General features: G+C 42.3%; 1 protein-coding gene across 1 annotated transcript in view; it reads right to left on the bottom strand.

The window, feature by feature from the left end:
- The window catches only part of MYZAP (myocardial zonula adherens protein), an 85,832-nt gene that overhangs the window by 1,020 nt on the left and 66,536 nt on the right, over positions 1-18,276 (bottom strand). The window contains exon 12 of the mRNA XM_028100156.2: positions 7,417-7,517. Within this exon, the coding sequence (XP_027955957.1) occupies positions 7,417-7,517 (101 nt within the window). The remainder of the gene's footprint in view (positions 1-7,416; positions 7,518-18,276) is intronic.

Genomic DNA, 18,276 nt, shown 5'->3' with positions numbered 1-18,276 from the left:
TAAAATTTTATAAACTGATTGAGTCAGTTGAATTTTCCATTTAAATATTATAGGAGGGGTCTTTATTTTTAGCAACTTTTTTAAGATTGATTTTTTTAGAGAGCTGAGCGGAGGGAGGGGCAGAGAGAGGAGGAGAGAATCTTAAGTGGGCTCCCTGCTGAGCACAGAGCCTGATGTGGGGCTCGATCCCAGGACCCTGAGATCATGACCTGAGCTGAAATCAAGAATCAGACGCTTAACCGGCTGAGCCGCGCAAGTGACCCTTTAGCAACTTTCAAAGGTTGTGCTAAGCATCGATAATTCAGAAGAATAAAAAACCATGTATTTAAGGAACTCCTATTTTGGTGGGAAAGGGATGTGCATGAATAACTGTAATAAGAGACACATAATGAGCCGTGCTGGATATTCTCCATTTGCCCGTTCAGATTAACTCTTCCCTGTCTCCACCTCACTCTGTGCCCTTGGGAAGCTGACCTGAAGGTCAGTGTCCATGGGTTCCCTTACCCTTTAGCTCCCAGTGGGTTCTGAGCAGTTGGGAACTGGTAGCGGGGGATGAGAGGCTGCAAGGACAGACGGGTCAGGACCTCTGTTCCCTCCTGGCCAGGCTGCAGCTTGGAAGTTGGCCGCATTGCCCTAGCCAAGGCCACAGCTTACAGCTCTCCCCTTTGCCTGTCCTCCCGGCTTCCTCCCCCTGCCTCTTCAGGCCCAGGCTGGTAACAGTTCCCACTATGCCAGCTCCAGAGTACGCCACTGCCCCTTGTTCACTTCTCTCAGAGCTGCCGCAACCTTCATAAATAGTCCCTTCATCCCAGTCTCTTCAGTCTTCCTGTCCTGTCAGGACCGTGAGCAATACAAGAACTAACATATTATGGGCACACTGAGGGCAGAACGAGTTAGCGGCACTTAGGAGGGCATCTGGAAATGTGCACAGAGAGGGGAGTCTTGCAGGGTGCCCAGGCAGTCCTCAGGTGGTCAAGGAGGAGATGGGAATTCAAGTGCAAGGGGTCAAAAAGGGTGAGCACAAGGGCCGTGGGTGTGGAAAGGAGACCTGTTTGGTAGGACTGGAGCAAAGAGCTCTTGGTGGAAAGTGGCAGAAGACCAGGCCTGTGTGCCCTGCTAAGGAGTTTAGAAGGGGACACAGAGCCACTAAAGATTTGCAAGGACGGGCAGGATATGCTTATCTCTTTATTCTAGCAGGGTTCCTGGGCAGGTTGACTGCAGAGGGGTTAGTCTGGAGGCAGAAGGTGAGTTAGATTTTTTTTTGATATTTAGGTGGTAAGAGATCATGAGAGCTGGAATTCTAACTAACACTGGAGGTGAAGTATCAAGGAAAGGGTAGGGAGATATTGGGGAGGTAGAATTAACCAGGATTTGGTGGCTGAGATGGAGAAAATCTCCCATTTCTTTTTCCTCCTGGACACACAACTACCTTTCCCAGCGTCCTTTGCAATTTGATGGGCCATGTGACTAAATGGACAGAAGTGATGTATATTACTTCCAGGTTTAGCCCATAAAATTCTCCTACATAATCCTCTATGCCCAGTCTCTTCCCTTTCATGCAGAGAATATAGTGGAGGGCTCAAGAGGACTCCAAAGCCCAGGCAGGGTGACTAGCTGGAGGAATCCGGGCTCGTGAATGACTACGTGCCGTGAGGCCCATGCCAGCTGGTCTTGCACTGTAACATGAGAAATCGGTCTTGGTTTTGCTAAGCCGAGGTCTGTGGGCTTTTTGTTACAGCAGCTACGTTCCTTCTCCCCACTAATGCAGTGACGAGTTGCGTGTGTGAGATTGGAGTCAGCTCCCTTCCCTGAACGGCCCATGGCCTGTCATTCACAAAGCGATGTGGAATCTACCTCCTCAACTACTGTTTTGTCACGTGCCTTCTCTGTTCCCTCAGCCCCTGGCCTAGTTCAGGTTCTCAGAATCTATCTTTGAATCCTGGAGTAGTATTCTAAATGGTCTCCCTCCCTTTGGTGTTGGCAGAGTCTTCCTCCTCCTCAAATCCTCTACCCAGCTTGCTGTCAAAGAGATCTTCCTGATGATCGAAGTATAATACCATTCTGAAAACTTCAAAGTCTCCCCATTGCTTCTGGGATGAAGTCTAAGCTCCTGTGTATGGTCTTAAAGGCCCTCTGCTGTCTCCTGTCGTATCCCATCTGGCCTTGCTAAGAAACACAGTTGTCACCATTGCCACACTGCCATTCCCATGTCATCCCCTTTGCCTTGACTGCTTCCCTAATCCAATGGATCTGAAGAATTCCTGCCTATATTTCAAGACTCAAACCAAATATCCCCTCCTATATGACCATTTCCCAGATTTCCCACCCCAGTGATAGAAATGAGCATTCCTTTCTTTTTGTGCTTTTTGTCTGTTCCCTTGAGTAGTGGTGCTCAATTTTCTGCTTCCACAAGGTCCGCTTTTGCTAAACTCTCCCAGCAGTTAACACTTCCCACTACCCTGCAGTGATTGTCAACTGTAGTTGGCGTATTGCTTCTTAATGGGGTGTATTAGAAGCTTGGGGGAAATTTTAAATTCACCTGTCTCCCCAAGAGATTCAGTATGTCTTTTCCGTGCTCTCCAAACTATCCTCCCCACATACACCTTGAGAAGGGCTGTCATACAGGCTTCCTTTTTGTTTTTTTAAAAGATTTTATTTATTTATTTGAGAGAGAGCGCGTGAGAGAGCAAGACAGAGCATGAGCTGGGGGCAAGGCAGAGGCAGAGGGAGAGGGAGAAGCAGACTCCCCACTGAACAGGGAGCCGGATGGATGGGGGCCTATCCCAGGACCCTGGGATCATAGTCCGAAGGCAGACACTTAACCAACTGAGCCACCCAGGCACCCCTAGGCTTCTGACACACCACTAGAAGCACCCCGTTGTCCCCTCTGGTCTACACATCCTCTGCTAGTCACAATTTCCTGAAGGCTGAAAGCCACACTCCTCTTCATGACTAGCAGCTCACTCAGGCCGGGCATAGAACTATCACTAAATGTATGGATGAGGAAGGAAACCAGAGGACAAGGGATTTCCAGGAGTGAATGGTCAGAGTGTCACCTGCCACAGAGGAATCCACAAGATCTGGGAATTCAGGGGTCCCCAGGGACCTGACCAGGCAGGTTAGTGGAGTGCCGGGGCAGAAGCCAGATGGTGATTTTGCCAACCACTGAAAATTCCACGTAGAGGAAATGGTCTCTGGTGATAATATCCTAAAAGCCCGTAAAATGCAGAAATATTTATAAAGGTGAGCTTTCCGGGTTTCAAAAACAGGCTCTGATATCCCAACCTTTCAAAAAGAAGTGAGGTATTTTATGTGGTTGATCACTAGGAAACAACAGGATCTCAAGAACACAGATAATTTCAACCACAGAACTGAAATTCAACCATTTTCTTTGAGGCTATTGGTAACCTTTTATTATTCCATAAAGGGGCAGGTCCTCTGGGGGAAACAGCAGCAGAGTCCGCAAATAAAGCTTTGACAAAAAGCTACTTTGTGTTCTGGTCTCTAAAACAGAAGAAGTATGAAAATGTTGGCATTTTAAAGCGCTTACTATGTGCCCGGCACTTATGACCATGGGGAATATTTTTCATTACATCACACCTATTAAGACATAATTTATGAGCTTGCTGGAAAGCAAGTGTCACTAAGGGGCAAGGAGAAAAAGTTTCTTTTCTTTTTGTTTCTTGTTTTTCATCTTTCTCTTTGAAGGCAGGCTAGCAGACTGGAAATTGCTCTCAGTGGCTTTCATTAACCTGTATCAAACCTTTAAATCAAACTCTTGAGTCTTTTTTAAAAAATAGGTGTTTAAAAGTCTCTGAAATCACAGTGAGTGCCTTTCTCACCCCCTCCCTCCCTCCTTGCTCTGCTGTAAGATCCTTGCTCTCTTGAAAAGAATGGAATGCAAGGGTTAGATGAAGAGAGGAAGGAGTTGAGAAACTAGAGACAGAAGGTGGTATTCAGTCGACCAGACCTAGAGAACCCAGGTCTCTAGCAGCCTGGTGGCAGTGGGACTAAAGGGGGACAGCCCTGTACGGGCACTGAGGCTGTCCTGGAGCACAGGTGTCCTCAGTGAACTGACCTCAGGGCCGGACCCGGGAAAGTCGTGGCAGCATCAACGGAAAGAGGAAAATGCACCCACTCCCCTGGGCACTTTTTGCCTGTATCCTACTTCACCAGCCCAGCAGGGCCCCCAGGGAATTCTGTCAGAATCTTCCAATTCTAGCTGAGAAACTGAGACTCAAAGAGATTAGGGATTTGCCTAAAGCTGTAGATACAGCGAGAGGCAGGTCAGCCAACACATGTTTATGGAGCATCAAGAAAGTGCTGAGCTAGGGGATGAGAACCCAGGGTCCCTGTCCACTGGAGTCCACAGAGTTGGCACAAATAGGGAAGTGGTGGTGATGTGGGGAGGAGGTCACAAAAGGGGTTTACTGGTCTGTAAGTAAAGAAAAGGCTGATTTCAAATTTTTCCAGCATAAAAATCAAGCAGCAATAATTGTAAGTCAAACGCTGTTAGCACAGCATGAAAGCCCTCCAGGTAGAGGGAGAAATGAGTCCGAGGTAGCTCACTCCTCTCCCGTGAGGCCGCGTGCGCAAGCACCCGGAACATGCCGTGACCCCTCTGGCATCTCAGTTGACAGGGGCCTCATCCACCACGGGGCCTTCCAGAGTTTTAGGCACTGTCTAGAGGGCTCCAAACCACAGAGAGTTTAATTGGAGAGCTTAATGCATACTGAAGCACTATCAATCCGTTGAACAAAATCACTAATAAGTTAATGAAATTGTCTTAGCACACCCAAATTCACTTATATTTGATCTGGTGTCTTACATGAAAAATCAGGGCTTTGGTTTAGTTAATAGTAATAGCTATTCTTTATTAAGTACTTAAACAGTTACCATGCTAAAAACTGTATATACATGTTTTCATTTCATAGAAACCCTATGAGATTTGATATTGTCCTCTTCATTCCCATTTTAAGGATGAAATAATGGAGCCTTCAGAGCGATTAAGTAGCTTGCCCAAGGCTGTGCTCGGCTGGCAGCTGGCTGGGCAGCAAAGCCCCACGGCCTGAAGCTCCCCAACTGGACCACACTGCCTGGTTCTTTGTAAGAGAACAGGTAGCGAGAACAAAACTCATCTGCAGAATTAAGGCTTAAGGCAATACTTTTATTCATCTAAAACATTTCAGAGGAGGCCATTTTCAAAATATTCTGGGAAACACCGTAAGATCTTGTATTAGGTGCAAGTTCAATGTCCAAGTAAGAACCAGCAATTTTGTTAGAACATACACAGTACAATTTAGCAACTCTATTGAGTATTTTTTAAAATCACACAAGTACCACCCCAGGTTCTAATCCTGGCTGTGTGGCTTTCAGTCAATCGCTTACCTCTCTGAGCCACGATTTTGCTCTCTATCAAAACATGGGGATTAAATTCCACCAGGGGGTTCCAGTTTCTTTATTCAAACAAAATCTTACTTGGGGTCCAACATCTTACACTAAAAACTGAGTTTTTCAGTTTTGTGTCGTTTTGTTTTTCAGGAGGGGGAGGGTCCCCGCAGGCCAGCTCCTTGCTCACCTCATGCTCCCCAAGGCATCCGGAGGCCTCTCCCTGAGCCCCAGCACAGAGCCCAGCGAGGCAGCTCAGAGAAGCACAGGTGAGAAACTACTGCTCAAATCTAACGACCCCGTGTTCCTTCCCACTCCAGCCCGCGTGGCCCCTTTCACGTAGTAGGCACTTAATAAATATCGGAGAGGAAACAAATGGAATCTTACCCTGCCTTTTCGGAAACTCGGATATGTAGCTTTCATTTCCTCTGCTGACTGACCTACGCAGTGAAAGCGCTAAGATGGATCCTGGGGGAAACCAAATGCTACATTTATGGAAAAGCTGCTTTTAGATGCTGAAGTGGCTTCCAAGTTCACCATGGCCATAAGTTAAGGGTCTGTCAGCACTTCCATTATGAAAACCGCTTTGTGGTTTCATAACTTAGCCATAAAAGTTTGCTTCAGGCTATCCTTCGGCATACAAATTGAAAACCTTGTTTTAAGCCAAAATGTGGGAATTAGAAAACAAACAATTTATTGGTTTCAGACATAGTTTTGTGCCCGTCTTAAGCCAAACAAGATTTATTATGTGGGCAATTAAAGTGGACTAAACCACTTGGTTCCTGAAAAATAAAAAAGGAGAGAAATGGCGAAACTATTTATATTTCAGAGTCCCTGGACATGACCATTCTTTTTGCCTATATTTTTATCATGGACTTCGTCCCCCATATTGATGGGACCTCAAATCTATTTATGTATCTTTTCCCTGCTTAAGCTGGTTAAACCTGAGAAATCATCTACTCAAAACCACTGACTTTACAAATTGGGAAACGGAGGCCCCAGCAAAAACAGTCCGGCCTGAATGCATCCTGCTGCTAGCAAGGAGGACTAGACCCAAGGTATTTGACATCCCAGCTTGGTGATGGACTCACCACCATTTCCCACCAGATTTAACCATTCAAGGTTCCAGGATTCTGCATTTTTCTGGCCTAATACCAAACACAACACACACAGATGCCCCTGATCACACAGGAATTTACCCTCCTACACACAGTATATGAGGTACTTTGTGACTTTGGTTACCTAAATCACAAGCCACATGCCGTTGGCATCCTCATTATCACCTTGTTTTATGTCCTCTTTGAGCCGAGCACAGTTTCGAGCACCTAGAGATGGTGGGTTGGTTACTAGATCACAGACTCTAATCTTATTAGGGAGAGACCCAGGCATGGGTATGGGGAGCAGCTTAAAGACAAACAGGTCAGCTCTCGAGCTCAGAAAGGCAACTGAACAAACGAGGTTGTGGTTACCGTTCATCTGTGGTGACTGAAACAGATCAATTTATTTGTGACGCTGAGCCAGTGCTTGACTAGACTGTGTCCTGGCACCGGGGAAGAGATGAAATTTGTTCAAGCTTTAGACCCACCCTCCTCTATGTTACCAAAGCCCCTCACAGGTCCCTCTCACACTGTTGTAAATGTCTGCCTCCATGTCTGTCTCCCCTTCCAGACTGCATGTGGAGCAGGAACCAAATCTCATTCCTCTCCATAAGTGTCTGGCACAGGGACAGTACTCACCAGATGTTTGCTGAGTGAATGAATGACTGGATGGGGGATCAAATGCATGCACTTCCTGACAGGGCCTATCCCTCTCGGACGTGGCTTCCCCAGCCTTCTCTTCACTACCCCCTCTGTCCTGCACAATGCCCCCGCTCCCACAGGAACGAGCCAGACCCCTCGGCAGTTGCTGTTTATCTTTGCAAAAATATTTTTGATAGAAAGAATGCAATTCTGGTAATCACAGCCCCATAAAGTATTTTCTTAAGTCAGAGAGGAATTTGAGTCAGAAAAATAGGAAATTTCCAAATACCTGGGGAGAAGATCGCAGCCCACTCCAATCTCTCTGGTCTCCACCTCAGGCTTGGCCTGGATTTCTATTAAATAGTCCAACCTGCTTTGTAGTTCATTATTCTAGAGAAAAGGAAAAAAGTACTTTTAGTCAAGCAAATAGGTTCCCCCACAAACATGCGTGATAATATGTGTTATCCAATTTTCCCCTATGACATGGATATCTATCATAATGATTTTAGTGAGCATCTCTTACACAGTAGGAATTAAAGAAATAGATTGTTTGCCTCCTTACAGATAGTTTTCTGTGCATGTACATACATATGTATCCAATTTTACATCAGTGAAAACAAACAAAATACCCTGTTCTGTGCTAAATTTGGGGTTTTTTCACTCAGCAATTTGTTGTGAATATCTTGCCATGTTTATTAGTTTTCTTTTTATGTCAACAAGCTATTTTAATGGGTTCATAGCATTCCATTGTGTGGATGTACATTATTTATTTAAACTAGTCTTATTGATGGCATTTAGATATTTATCACTTTTCTTACAATTATAAATAAGGTACAGCTCATGTTTTAATACTCCCTTATTAAACTATAAAATGAGTAAGTCTATTAATTTAATTTAGTGGGAAATACCTCTATAACTTAATAATTAGTATTTCATAGGTTTGGAAAATTCAGAATCTCAAACATATAAAGTAGAACAGGCTCCTTGGGATTAAAATTAGCATTCTAAATAGTTTTTTTTTTTTTTTTCAGGCCAGAGCCAAACATTACATAGGTTGATGATTAGATGCTTAGGAATTGGAAATTTGCCCCATGGGGGAAATGAAGGACAAAGGGGCAAGAGGGTTGAGGCTCTTGGAATGAAAACAGAAGGGACGGTGCCTGACACCTAAAGGGCAAACATACCCAAAATCCAGAAAGCGGTTAACGGTGGTTATCTCTGGGTATTGAGTTTTTTGAAGTTCTTCTATATTTTTCTGTAATGCTAAATTTTTTTTTGTATATTACTAGTTTATTTTTTTTCATCATGAGAAGTGTACTCTTTAATCCCCATCACCTATTTCTCCCATCCCTCAACCCACGTCCCCATTGGTAATGATCAGTTTGTTCTCTAGAGTTAAGAGTTTGTCTCTTTTTTTTTCCTTTGTTCATTTGTGTTGTTTCTTAAATTCCACATATGAGTGAAAGCATATGGCATTTGTCTTTCTCTGACTTATTTCGCTTACAATTATACTCTCTAGCTCCATCCATGTTGCAAATGGCAAGATTTCCTTCTTTATGGCTGAATAATATTCCATTGTATAAATATATACCACCTCTTCTTTATTCATCTATCAGTGGACACTTGGACTGCTTCCCTAATTTGGCTATTGTAAATAATGCTACTATAAACATAGGGGTGCATGTATCCCATTAGTTAAAAGTTTAAAAATTAGTATTTTTGTATTCTTTGGGTAAACACCCAGTAGTGTGATTACTAGATTACCCTAGTAGTGTTAGTTCTATTTTTAATTTTTTGAGGACCCTCCATATTGTTTTCCACTGTGGCTGCACCAGTTTGCATTCCCAGCAACAATGCAAGAGGGTTCCTTTTTCTTCACATCCTCACCAACACTTGTTGTAAGACTAAATTTTCATGAGGCAATACCATATCTATCTTCTTAGCTATATTCTCAGAGCATAGCATGTCAGAGATGCAAGATAAATATTTATTGAATAAATAAATGTATAAATACTTTTATAAGGAGCATGTAATTTGCATGATTAGAAAAAAATTAAAAGACAAACGCTTTAAGTTGGACCTGAAGCTAAATCACTCCTCTAAGACATTAGATTAACATATGAAAGTTGAAAAGTTCTTTGAAAAAGAAACTCATTTGTTTCAAAAGAATGTGGGGTACAGCTCAGTAGCTCGTGCTCTGAATGGGTGATACTAAGGAGCAAAGCAGCGGCTGTGGTACAAACTCATGTTCTGTAAAGGTCTATGGATCCCTTCAGAAAAAATGGGAAATGGTGGATAGGGAGAGAATGCATTCCAGATTTCCCAGCAGCTGACGAGCCATGGCAGATGGATGGGCTCCAAATCTATCACCTAATGCTCAGATGGGAGAATGTTGCTGGCTTACTACCTGAGGCATAACATTTGCGCACACAAGGGCACACACATACACACAGCTTTCCCAGCAATAGTTGGATTCTCGCATTCATTAGGAAAGACAGGGACAGAAGAGGCTTGCCCATTAACAAGCTCCAGAAATCCCACTGCCTTGTCTCTTCTCAGTGTAGTTTAATAATGAGGATTTCACATAATTCTGAGCTAACTACCTATAGTTAGGGGGCATGAAAGAAAGACAAGGTTAGTAAATATGCCCTACTGATACAATGAATACAGTGAATGGTGGACAAGGAGCCACAAATCCTTTGTCCTATTTCAGAGGAATTCTATGTGTGCACAGCAGATACCCACTCAAAGCTGAAATGAAAAACCTGTACTCTTAAATTTCAATGCAAAAAAAAGTATCAAAAACTATATATCAGGTAGTGTGTAAAGTTAGGTGAAGGGAGCTAGGTAGTGGTTAAAGATTGGGGCATGATTTGCGACCCCTGAGTTTGGTCTTGTGGGGGTACAGACAACCAAGCAGAAAATAACAAAGTCATAAATCCCATGCCAGAGGGACTCACAGAATATTAAGGGAGAACTCAGAGGGGATGCGGAACTCAAGACAGGGAAAAATGAGTGAACTCCATGGTTTGCTGGAGTTATGCAAGGGAAAGAGAGTAAGAGAAAGGGATGAGTATTCCAGGATTGTGGAACATACCAGGTTGAGAACAAGCACCTTGCTGCAGTGTACAGGTAGCAAGAGTTAGTTACGAAGGGCTACATCTGCCTTTACAAGGACTTTATACCCAACCCTGTAAGCCCAGAGTCAACACTAGATTTTTATTTCAGTCACTGGGCTTCCAGGTGGAAACTGTCTTGGAAGGAAATAAAAATCTGGGCAAAAGGAAATATAACTCCTTGATTAGTCAAGGAGTCCACTGCAATTTCCTAGTTCAAGGAGCGAGAGCCACATTTATAGCATTGAGGAGTGGGGCACATAACCAATGGATCCTCCTACAAAGAAGAGCTATAAACTCTGGACAGAAGAAAAAAAAAAAAAAACATCTATTACGGTCTTTGGATACTGAACAAGGACAGGCAAGCTGTAGGGGGCTGTGACATGCTTAGAATGGGTTCTCTGTGACTCAGTTGTTTGTTTTTGTTTGCAGCTTTGCCCAAAAACAGTATAGTCATCACGGCAGCAGCACAGATACTTTAGAAATTCAACAGAAAGATCATCTTTCTGGTAGATAAAAAATAGTGGAAGGAGTCCAGCATAAGCAGGACTGCCAAGAGTAAAGGGGAAGCCAAAGAGGGAGTTAGAGAAGGCAGAAACTTTAAACTGTATATAGACTCCACTCAAGTCTCTGGCAGAATCCCCCCCACCCCCGGAACCATGCATGTGTTGGGCTAAATGAAAGAAGTTTGCAGCCAAGGCTTCAAGAACTGAACTGAGATCTGAGCCATCACGCACAACAGCACGGCAGGGTGGAGGTGGGTCTAACGAAATTCATTAGCTGAAACAAAAACCTCAACACTGTTCAGATCAATAAAACAATCCAAAGTCTCCACAACAGAACCTTTACAATGTCCAGATTATAATCCAAAATTACTGAATTTGTGAAGAGTCAGGAAAATGTGACCTATTTCCAAGGAGAAAGAGAATCAACAGATGCCAATCCTGAGATGACTTGGATGGTGGAATTTTCAGACAAGGACTTTCAAGCAGCTATTATAACTATGCTCAATGAGGTGAAAGAAAATATGCTACTAACTGATGTAGTAAAAAAAAAAAAAATCCACAAAGAAAAATATAAAAAAGAACCAAATGGAAATTTTAGAACAGAAAAATAAATTGCCTGAAATTTAAAAAAATCATTAGACTGAAGAAGAGAATGGAGATGACAAAGGAAGGAGTCAGTGAACTTGAAGACCTGTTAACAGAAATCATTCAATCAGGGGCGCCTGGGTAGCACAGTCAGTTAAGTATCCAGCTCTTGGTTTCGGCTCAGGTCATAATCTTAGGGTTGTGAGATGGAGCCCCACATTTGGCTCCATGCTCAGCTCAGAGTCTGCTTAAGACTCTCTCTCCCTCTGCCCCTCCCCTGTCACACTCTCTCTCAAATAAATCTTTTTAAAAAAATCACTTGATCAGAATGAAATGAAAGCAAAGATTGGAAATAATAAATGGAGCTTCCTGGAACTATGGGACAATTTCTAATGCCTAACGTAGGGATACTAGAATCATAGAAGGAAGGGATAAAGAAATTAGAGCAGGAAAAATAGTCAAAGAAATAATGGCTAAACATTTCCCAAATTTGGTGAAAGACATAAATTTGCAAATCCCAAGAATCTCAGCAAACCCCAAACAGAATAAATTCAAAGAGAAATCTACCTTGGCACATCCTAGTCAAACTACTTTAAAAACATAAAGAAAAAAAATCTTGAAAGCAATCTTGTTATATATATATATAGGAGAACAATAATTTGAATTACCACAGATGTCTCATCAAGAACCACAGAAGTCAGAAGACAGCACTAAGAGAAAGAAACTCATCCCTGAACGCTCTATGATTCAGTAATGAAGGTGAAAGAGCTCACTTTCAGATCAAGAAAAACTAAGTGAATTTGTCCCCATGTTGCTACACTACACAAAATGCTACATAAAAAGTCTTCAGGCTAAAGAGAGATGATATCAGAGAGAAACTGAGATTTTCAGGAATGAATGAAGAACATCAGAAATAGATACTGTATGAGTAAAAGACTGCATTTTCTCTTAATTTCTCTAAAGTACATATGACTAAAGCAAAAATTATAATGTATTGTGGGTTTATAATGCATGCAGATATGATACCTATAACTATGACGGCAGGGGGAGGGGTAAATGGACCTATATCATTGCAAGATTTCTACATTTTACACAAAGTAGTACAATATTACCTTTAAGTGGACTAGGAACAGTTAATAATGTATGTTGTGATACCCAGAGCAGTGGCTAATATTTTAGAGAAAAGAGAGCAAAATGCCAATAGATATATTAAAATGGGATTCTAAAAAATAATGAAATAATCTAAAAGAATACAAGAAAGAGGGAACAAACAAATAAGCAAAACAAACCAGAGGGAGTAAACAGAAAACAATAAAATGACAGCCCTAAATCCAGTCATATCAATTATTGTCAATGGACTATACGGTCCAATAAAAGAGACTATCAGAATATATTTAAAAAAACAAGACTTAACTATGTATGGTGTATAAGAGATGCACATTAAATATAGAGACATTGATCAGTTGAAAATAAGAGGGTGGAAGGGTGCCTGGGTGGCTCAGTCGTTAATCGTCTGCCTTCGGCTCAGGTCATGATCCCAGGACCCTGGGATCGAGCTCCACGTCAGGCTCCCTGCTCAGCGGAAAGCCTGCTTCTCCCTCTCCCACTCCCCCTGCTCATGTTCCTGCTCTCGCTGTGTCTCTCTGTCAAATAAATAAATAAAATCTTTAAAAAAAATAAAAGGTGGAAAAAGATACACAATACAAACAGTAAACTTAAGAGGGCAGGAACAGCTATATTAATGCCAGATAAGAGAGACTTCAAGACGGAATATGAACAAGGCAGTGACCAACATTTCATATTAAATGAAAAGGTCAATTCATCACCAAGACATAATAATCAAAACTGTATATGTATCTCATAACGGAGCTTCAAAATATATGAAGTAAAAAAAAAAAAAAGATGGTCTAAAACCATAATAATGGATTTTAACACCCCTCTGTCAGCAATTGATACAATTACACAAAAATCAGGAAGAACATAAATCAGATAAACAATACTACCAACCACCTAAATCTAACTGATATTTATAGAACACAAAAACAGGAGCATGCCTATTTTTTTTTTACACTACCCAAGAGAAACCATGTGCTTAAGCCATAAAACAAGTCTTGATAAATTTAAAAGAATTAAAACCATACAAAATATGTTCTCTGACCATAACAAATTAGAAATCAAAAACTGTGATATCTAAGAAAACCTCAAATATTGGAGGTTAAACAACACACTTCTGAATAATCCATAAGTCAAAGAAGAATCTCAAAGGAAATTAGAAAATATTTCAAATTGGATGATAATGAAAATACAACCTATCATAGCTTGAGGGGTGCCGCTGAAACAGAGCGTTCAGGGACATTTATAGCTGCTGATAGTAACAAAGAAGTGAGCTCTAAAATCAATGGCCTAATGTCCACCTCAAGGAGCTAGAAAAAGAAGAGCAAAGTAATACCAAAATAATTAGAAGGAAGGGAATAATGAATATCAGAGCAAAACTCAATACAATAGAAAATAGACAACAGAGAATATCAACAAAGCCAAAAACTATTCTAATTTTTTAAAACATCAACAAAATTGATAACCCCCCCAGCTAGCCTGATCAAAGAAAGGGGGGGGGGTACAAATAATAACAGGGATAAAGAGTAGCTAAAAGGAAACAACTGGATATCTATGTGGAAAAAAAATATATTCCTTCACACCAAACACAAAAACTAGCTCCAAGTGGATTACAGATCTCAATTAAAAAGCAAAAACTATAAAATGTTTAGGGAAAACCCTAGGAGAAAATATAATTTTTTGTAACAGGCAAAGATTTCTTAGCACACAAAAAGCATAAACCATAAAAAAAAATTGATAAACTGACCTTTATCAAAAATAAAAACCAAAAACCATGTCTTCAAGAAAATGAAAAAGAGGGGCACCTGGCTAGCTCAGTTAGCATGTGACTCTTGATCTTGGGGTCATGAGTTCGAGCCCCACATTGGGGATAGAGTTTACTTAATAAAAAAAAACACGAAAAAAGCAAGTCATGAAATGGAGGAAGATATTCACAATACATATATCTGACAACTGATATCCAGAATATAAAAAGAACCCTTACAACTCGATAATAAGAAAACTAAAAACAAAAAAGTACAAAAGAGCCTATACTCTAGGATTTCATTTACCAGAGAATGCAGACAAGTCCGTAGTGACAAAAAGTGATAAAGTGACCCCTCCCACTGGAAAAAAAAAAAAAAGACCACTGGCTGCCTGGAGTTGAACAGAGAAAGGGAAACAGGGAGTCTTTGGGAAGTGGTGGAACTGTTCTGTATCGATGGTGGTGGTGGTTTCACAGGTACATACAACTGTCAAAAGTCACTGAACTAGACACTTTTTTTTTTTTTAGCTATAATCGACAGATCACATTATAAGTTTCAGGTGTACATGATTTGCTATTCATATATACTGTGAAATGACCACCATAATACGTCTAGTTCCCATCTATCACTATACACTTTACACGGATAAGGTTTATGTAATTGAATACACAAGGTTGACAAGGAAAAAAAAAGGTGAGAGCCTGAATATGGGCAGTAGGAGACAAGTTGGAAGAGGGACAGATTAAGAAATAGTTAAAACCGAAAAGTGCCAGGACTCAGTCCAGGAAGACAGACTCTGCACTCTGTCCCACGGACTGTACCTAAAGCAAACCCACAAAGAGCAGGCTCACTACTGCCTGGCTTTGTGCTCCCTAGAAGGCTGCTTGCTTCTGGGACTGAGCCTCCAGTTCCAGGGTTCTCCTGCTTTCAAACACCGCCCCCTGGTGTTCAGATGTGAAATGCAGCTCACGAGGCTGCATGCCTTCCAGGAACCAAGGACCTGGTACCGCACCTCTTGGCATTTTTTGGAAATTATGTCACAAATGTACAGCAGCCACCTCCTCCCCCAACTCCCTTGGGCCAGGGGAGGGAGCGGCCGAGCCGTAGCACATGCACTAAACAAGAATGTATGTCCAATAAAATGCGGACATGGAGCCCCGGTGCCTGGAGCTGCCGCCCCGCTAGTACCCTGGAAAATTAATAATAGTCCCAGGAATGTGCAACGGACACGCTGAGAGGTTTACGTACCATACAACACACATTACGTGCAGGATGAACAAAACCAGAACATGAGACACCTTTCCTCTGACCTTTGAATTTCACTGTAAGTTCAGAATTTTCAGCAGAGAAAAATGGAATGGAATCAGTTCAGAGTTTCAGAAAGCTGATCGACCTTACGGAGGTATATACTTAAGATTTTATTTCAGTAACAGTTTATCGGAAATAGGGAATGGGATATTCCTTTTTCAGGAGGTGGGCAAATATAAATTGTTGGGAGAAAAAAAGAATGGGCATATTCTTGTATCAGGGAGATTTTGCATTGGTTGATGAAAATGCAGTCTGATGAGGCCAGGCTAGAGCAAACTTCTAGGGATCTGGTGGGGCTGGGGGGCTCAAAATCTGATGAGTAAGCATCAGTAAGTACCAATAATGGATTCAGAGACCAAAATGATCAACATTTTGTGTTTTAAAAAGGAAGGGAGGGAGGAGAAGGAGGAGGAAGAAATATGTATCAGTGACAACGAAAGGAGACCCTGGGGCCCAGACAACTGGAAGAACAGTAAACACAGATGGCATTTACAGTGAGCCACGTACTTTTTGAATCAATATTAACTAATCCTCGTAACAACTCTATAGAGAAGACACCATTTTAGAGAAGACTCCCTTTAACAGATGAGCAAACAGAGGCCCAGAGCACTTAAGTAACTTGCTCAAGATCCTATATGGCAGAGCTGAGAACTCAGGCAGCCTAGCTCCAGAGCCCACAATCAGGCCCTTAATAAAAGTTAGCTACTTTATTAATAAGATGGAATATAAGAGGTTACCAGATATGTCTATCAAAACTTCGCAAGGATATTTGAAATACCACTTTTGGCATCATCTGGTTTAAAGCAGGCGATGGAAAGCTGTGGTATAAAAATGGTGTTAGAACAGGCCAAGAGCATAGAAATTCTAAGTGGCCAACAGAACCCTGTATTGTAGAGTGATGTAATTAAATTTGGAAAATGTCAGTGTGGCTTCATAATCTCAGAAAGACACATATTGCCCCCAATTCCGTCATGATTAAAATTGGCCTAAGTGTAGACACAGTGCTTTAGCCATGACCAGTTCCCATGCCCAGGTAGTTTTCAATATAGTTCACTACTAAAACGAACCAGGCCTCCTTGGAGACAAGCCAATACCATATCTTGACACCGGACAAAAATGAGGATGGCAAGAATGAACCCAGAAGCATCAGGAGCCCTGCTATGCAGGCAAAGAAGTTGATGGACGAGAACTCTCCCCAGCTGAGTTGTGACAATTTGGGCATCAAAAAAAGGAGGAGGAGAAGTAAATTATTATTATGGAAACAAGGTGAGTCTGAGAAATGCCTTATGTTCAACAGTGTCTCTCAAAGGGAAAGTTAATAGAAAGTGTACACAAAGATAGTTTTAAGAGAAAAAAGGGTGACCGTAATAAGCTGTGTCACAATTTATATTGATTTTTAAAACTAGAAAGCATTAATATATAAGGTGATGTAGTTTCTTTTATAGAGTATTTATTATATGTTTGTTTATAAAATTTCTGTGTCAAGTAAGAAAGAGTAACAAAATGAATTATAAGTCAGGTCATCCCAGGACGTTAGGGCCCACGGAAGGACTCCTTGGCCTCCTTGGCGTTGGTAATCCTACAAGAACCAGGTGGAAAGGGGGGCAGAGATCCACTGCCATTAGTGGTTACATACAGTTAACGAGGAAGCAACAGTCAGCAGTGTGTTTGTACCATAATAAACTAGTCACGCAGCCTAAAGAGGAAAACCAAATACTCAAACTCAACCTCTCATCTCCTAGGAGATGAAATCTATCTACCTGGCCCAACAAAGTAGGGTAAAATATTAATAAGGAATACATAAGTTCTTAATAGTTCTGAAAACTAGGTCAGTGCATCACGATGATAAGGGGTCCTGACTCTGAATCACCTTGAAGTCACCTCATCCTGAGTGCACCCCCGTCCCCCCAAGAATCAGCACCCTCTGACTTTAGCTACTCAGAAAAGTTATTCTGTCTCTTTTGGATCTGAAAGATCCCTGCACCTGTCTGGAAAGTGTTACAATGATGTTAACTCTAAGAACACATTGAAATAAGTAAAACAGCCCTGGGATGATATAAAAAATAAGAACAGAAACAATGAAGAAATAAACTCTAACCACCTGACTGCAACTGGCTCTGAGGGCAGGCCACAGCTGCCTGCATCCCCCAGGAGCAGGCCTCAACCAATGGCAGGAAGGGAGTTAGTGGACCAAGGCCCAGCTCTCTGACCTTTAGGTAAGGACAACTCAGAGGCCAGTGTGTAGCGTCTCCAGGAGACCCCCTGATGGGAGTGAGCTGCGGCTGCCCACGGTGGGCAAGACACCATCCTCTCCCTGACTCATCCCCCCACGCCTCCTCTAATGGGGCTTCCTGGGATCACACACCAAATCTATGTGGACTAATATCCACATCTCAGGGTCTGGACAAGAGGGGCTTAAGAACTCGAGCATTAAACAAAGCCCCCACGTGTGTAGTGCTGTTCTCTAGGCACAGGATCCCCTGCACTTTCATAATCTACCATCAGGAGAGCTGGCTTGAGGGGCACGGGGGGGGGGGGGGGTTGGGGGGGAAGGGCCGGTGGGCACTGCCTCTCCTGTCACCATCCCCTCACCTCTCTGGACTCACGGGCTCCCACCAGGACACTCCCTGTCAGATTCTCCACTGGGGAAGAAGGTGTGATTCCTCCCACAGGGAGCTGTGATTTGGGAGGAAGTTCTTAGAAACGTCCATTCGTAAGGCTGGAGCTGCACCTAGGGACTGTGGAGAGGAAGGCGGGAGGGGGACAGGGCAAGTGC

The sequence above is a fragment of the Eumetopias jubatus genome, unplaced genomic scaffold (assembly GCF_037043125.1).
Source record: "Eumetopias jubatus isolate StellerSeaLion01/CBP00866 unplaced genomic scaffold, mEumJub1_p1.0 scaffold_7, whole genome shotgun sequence".
NCBI lineage: Eukaryota > Metazoa > Chordata > Mammalia > Carnivora > Otariidae > Eumetopias > Eumetopias jubatus.
Note: the sequence above shows the minus strand (reverse complement) of the source record. Positions and strands in the feature narration are given on the sequence as shown.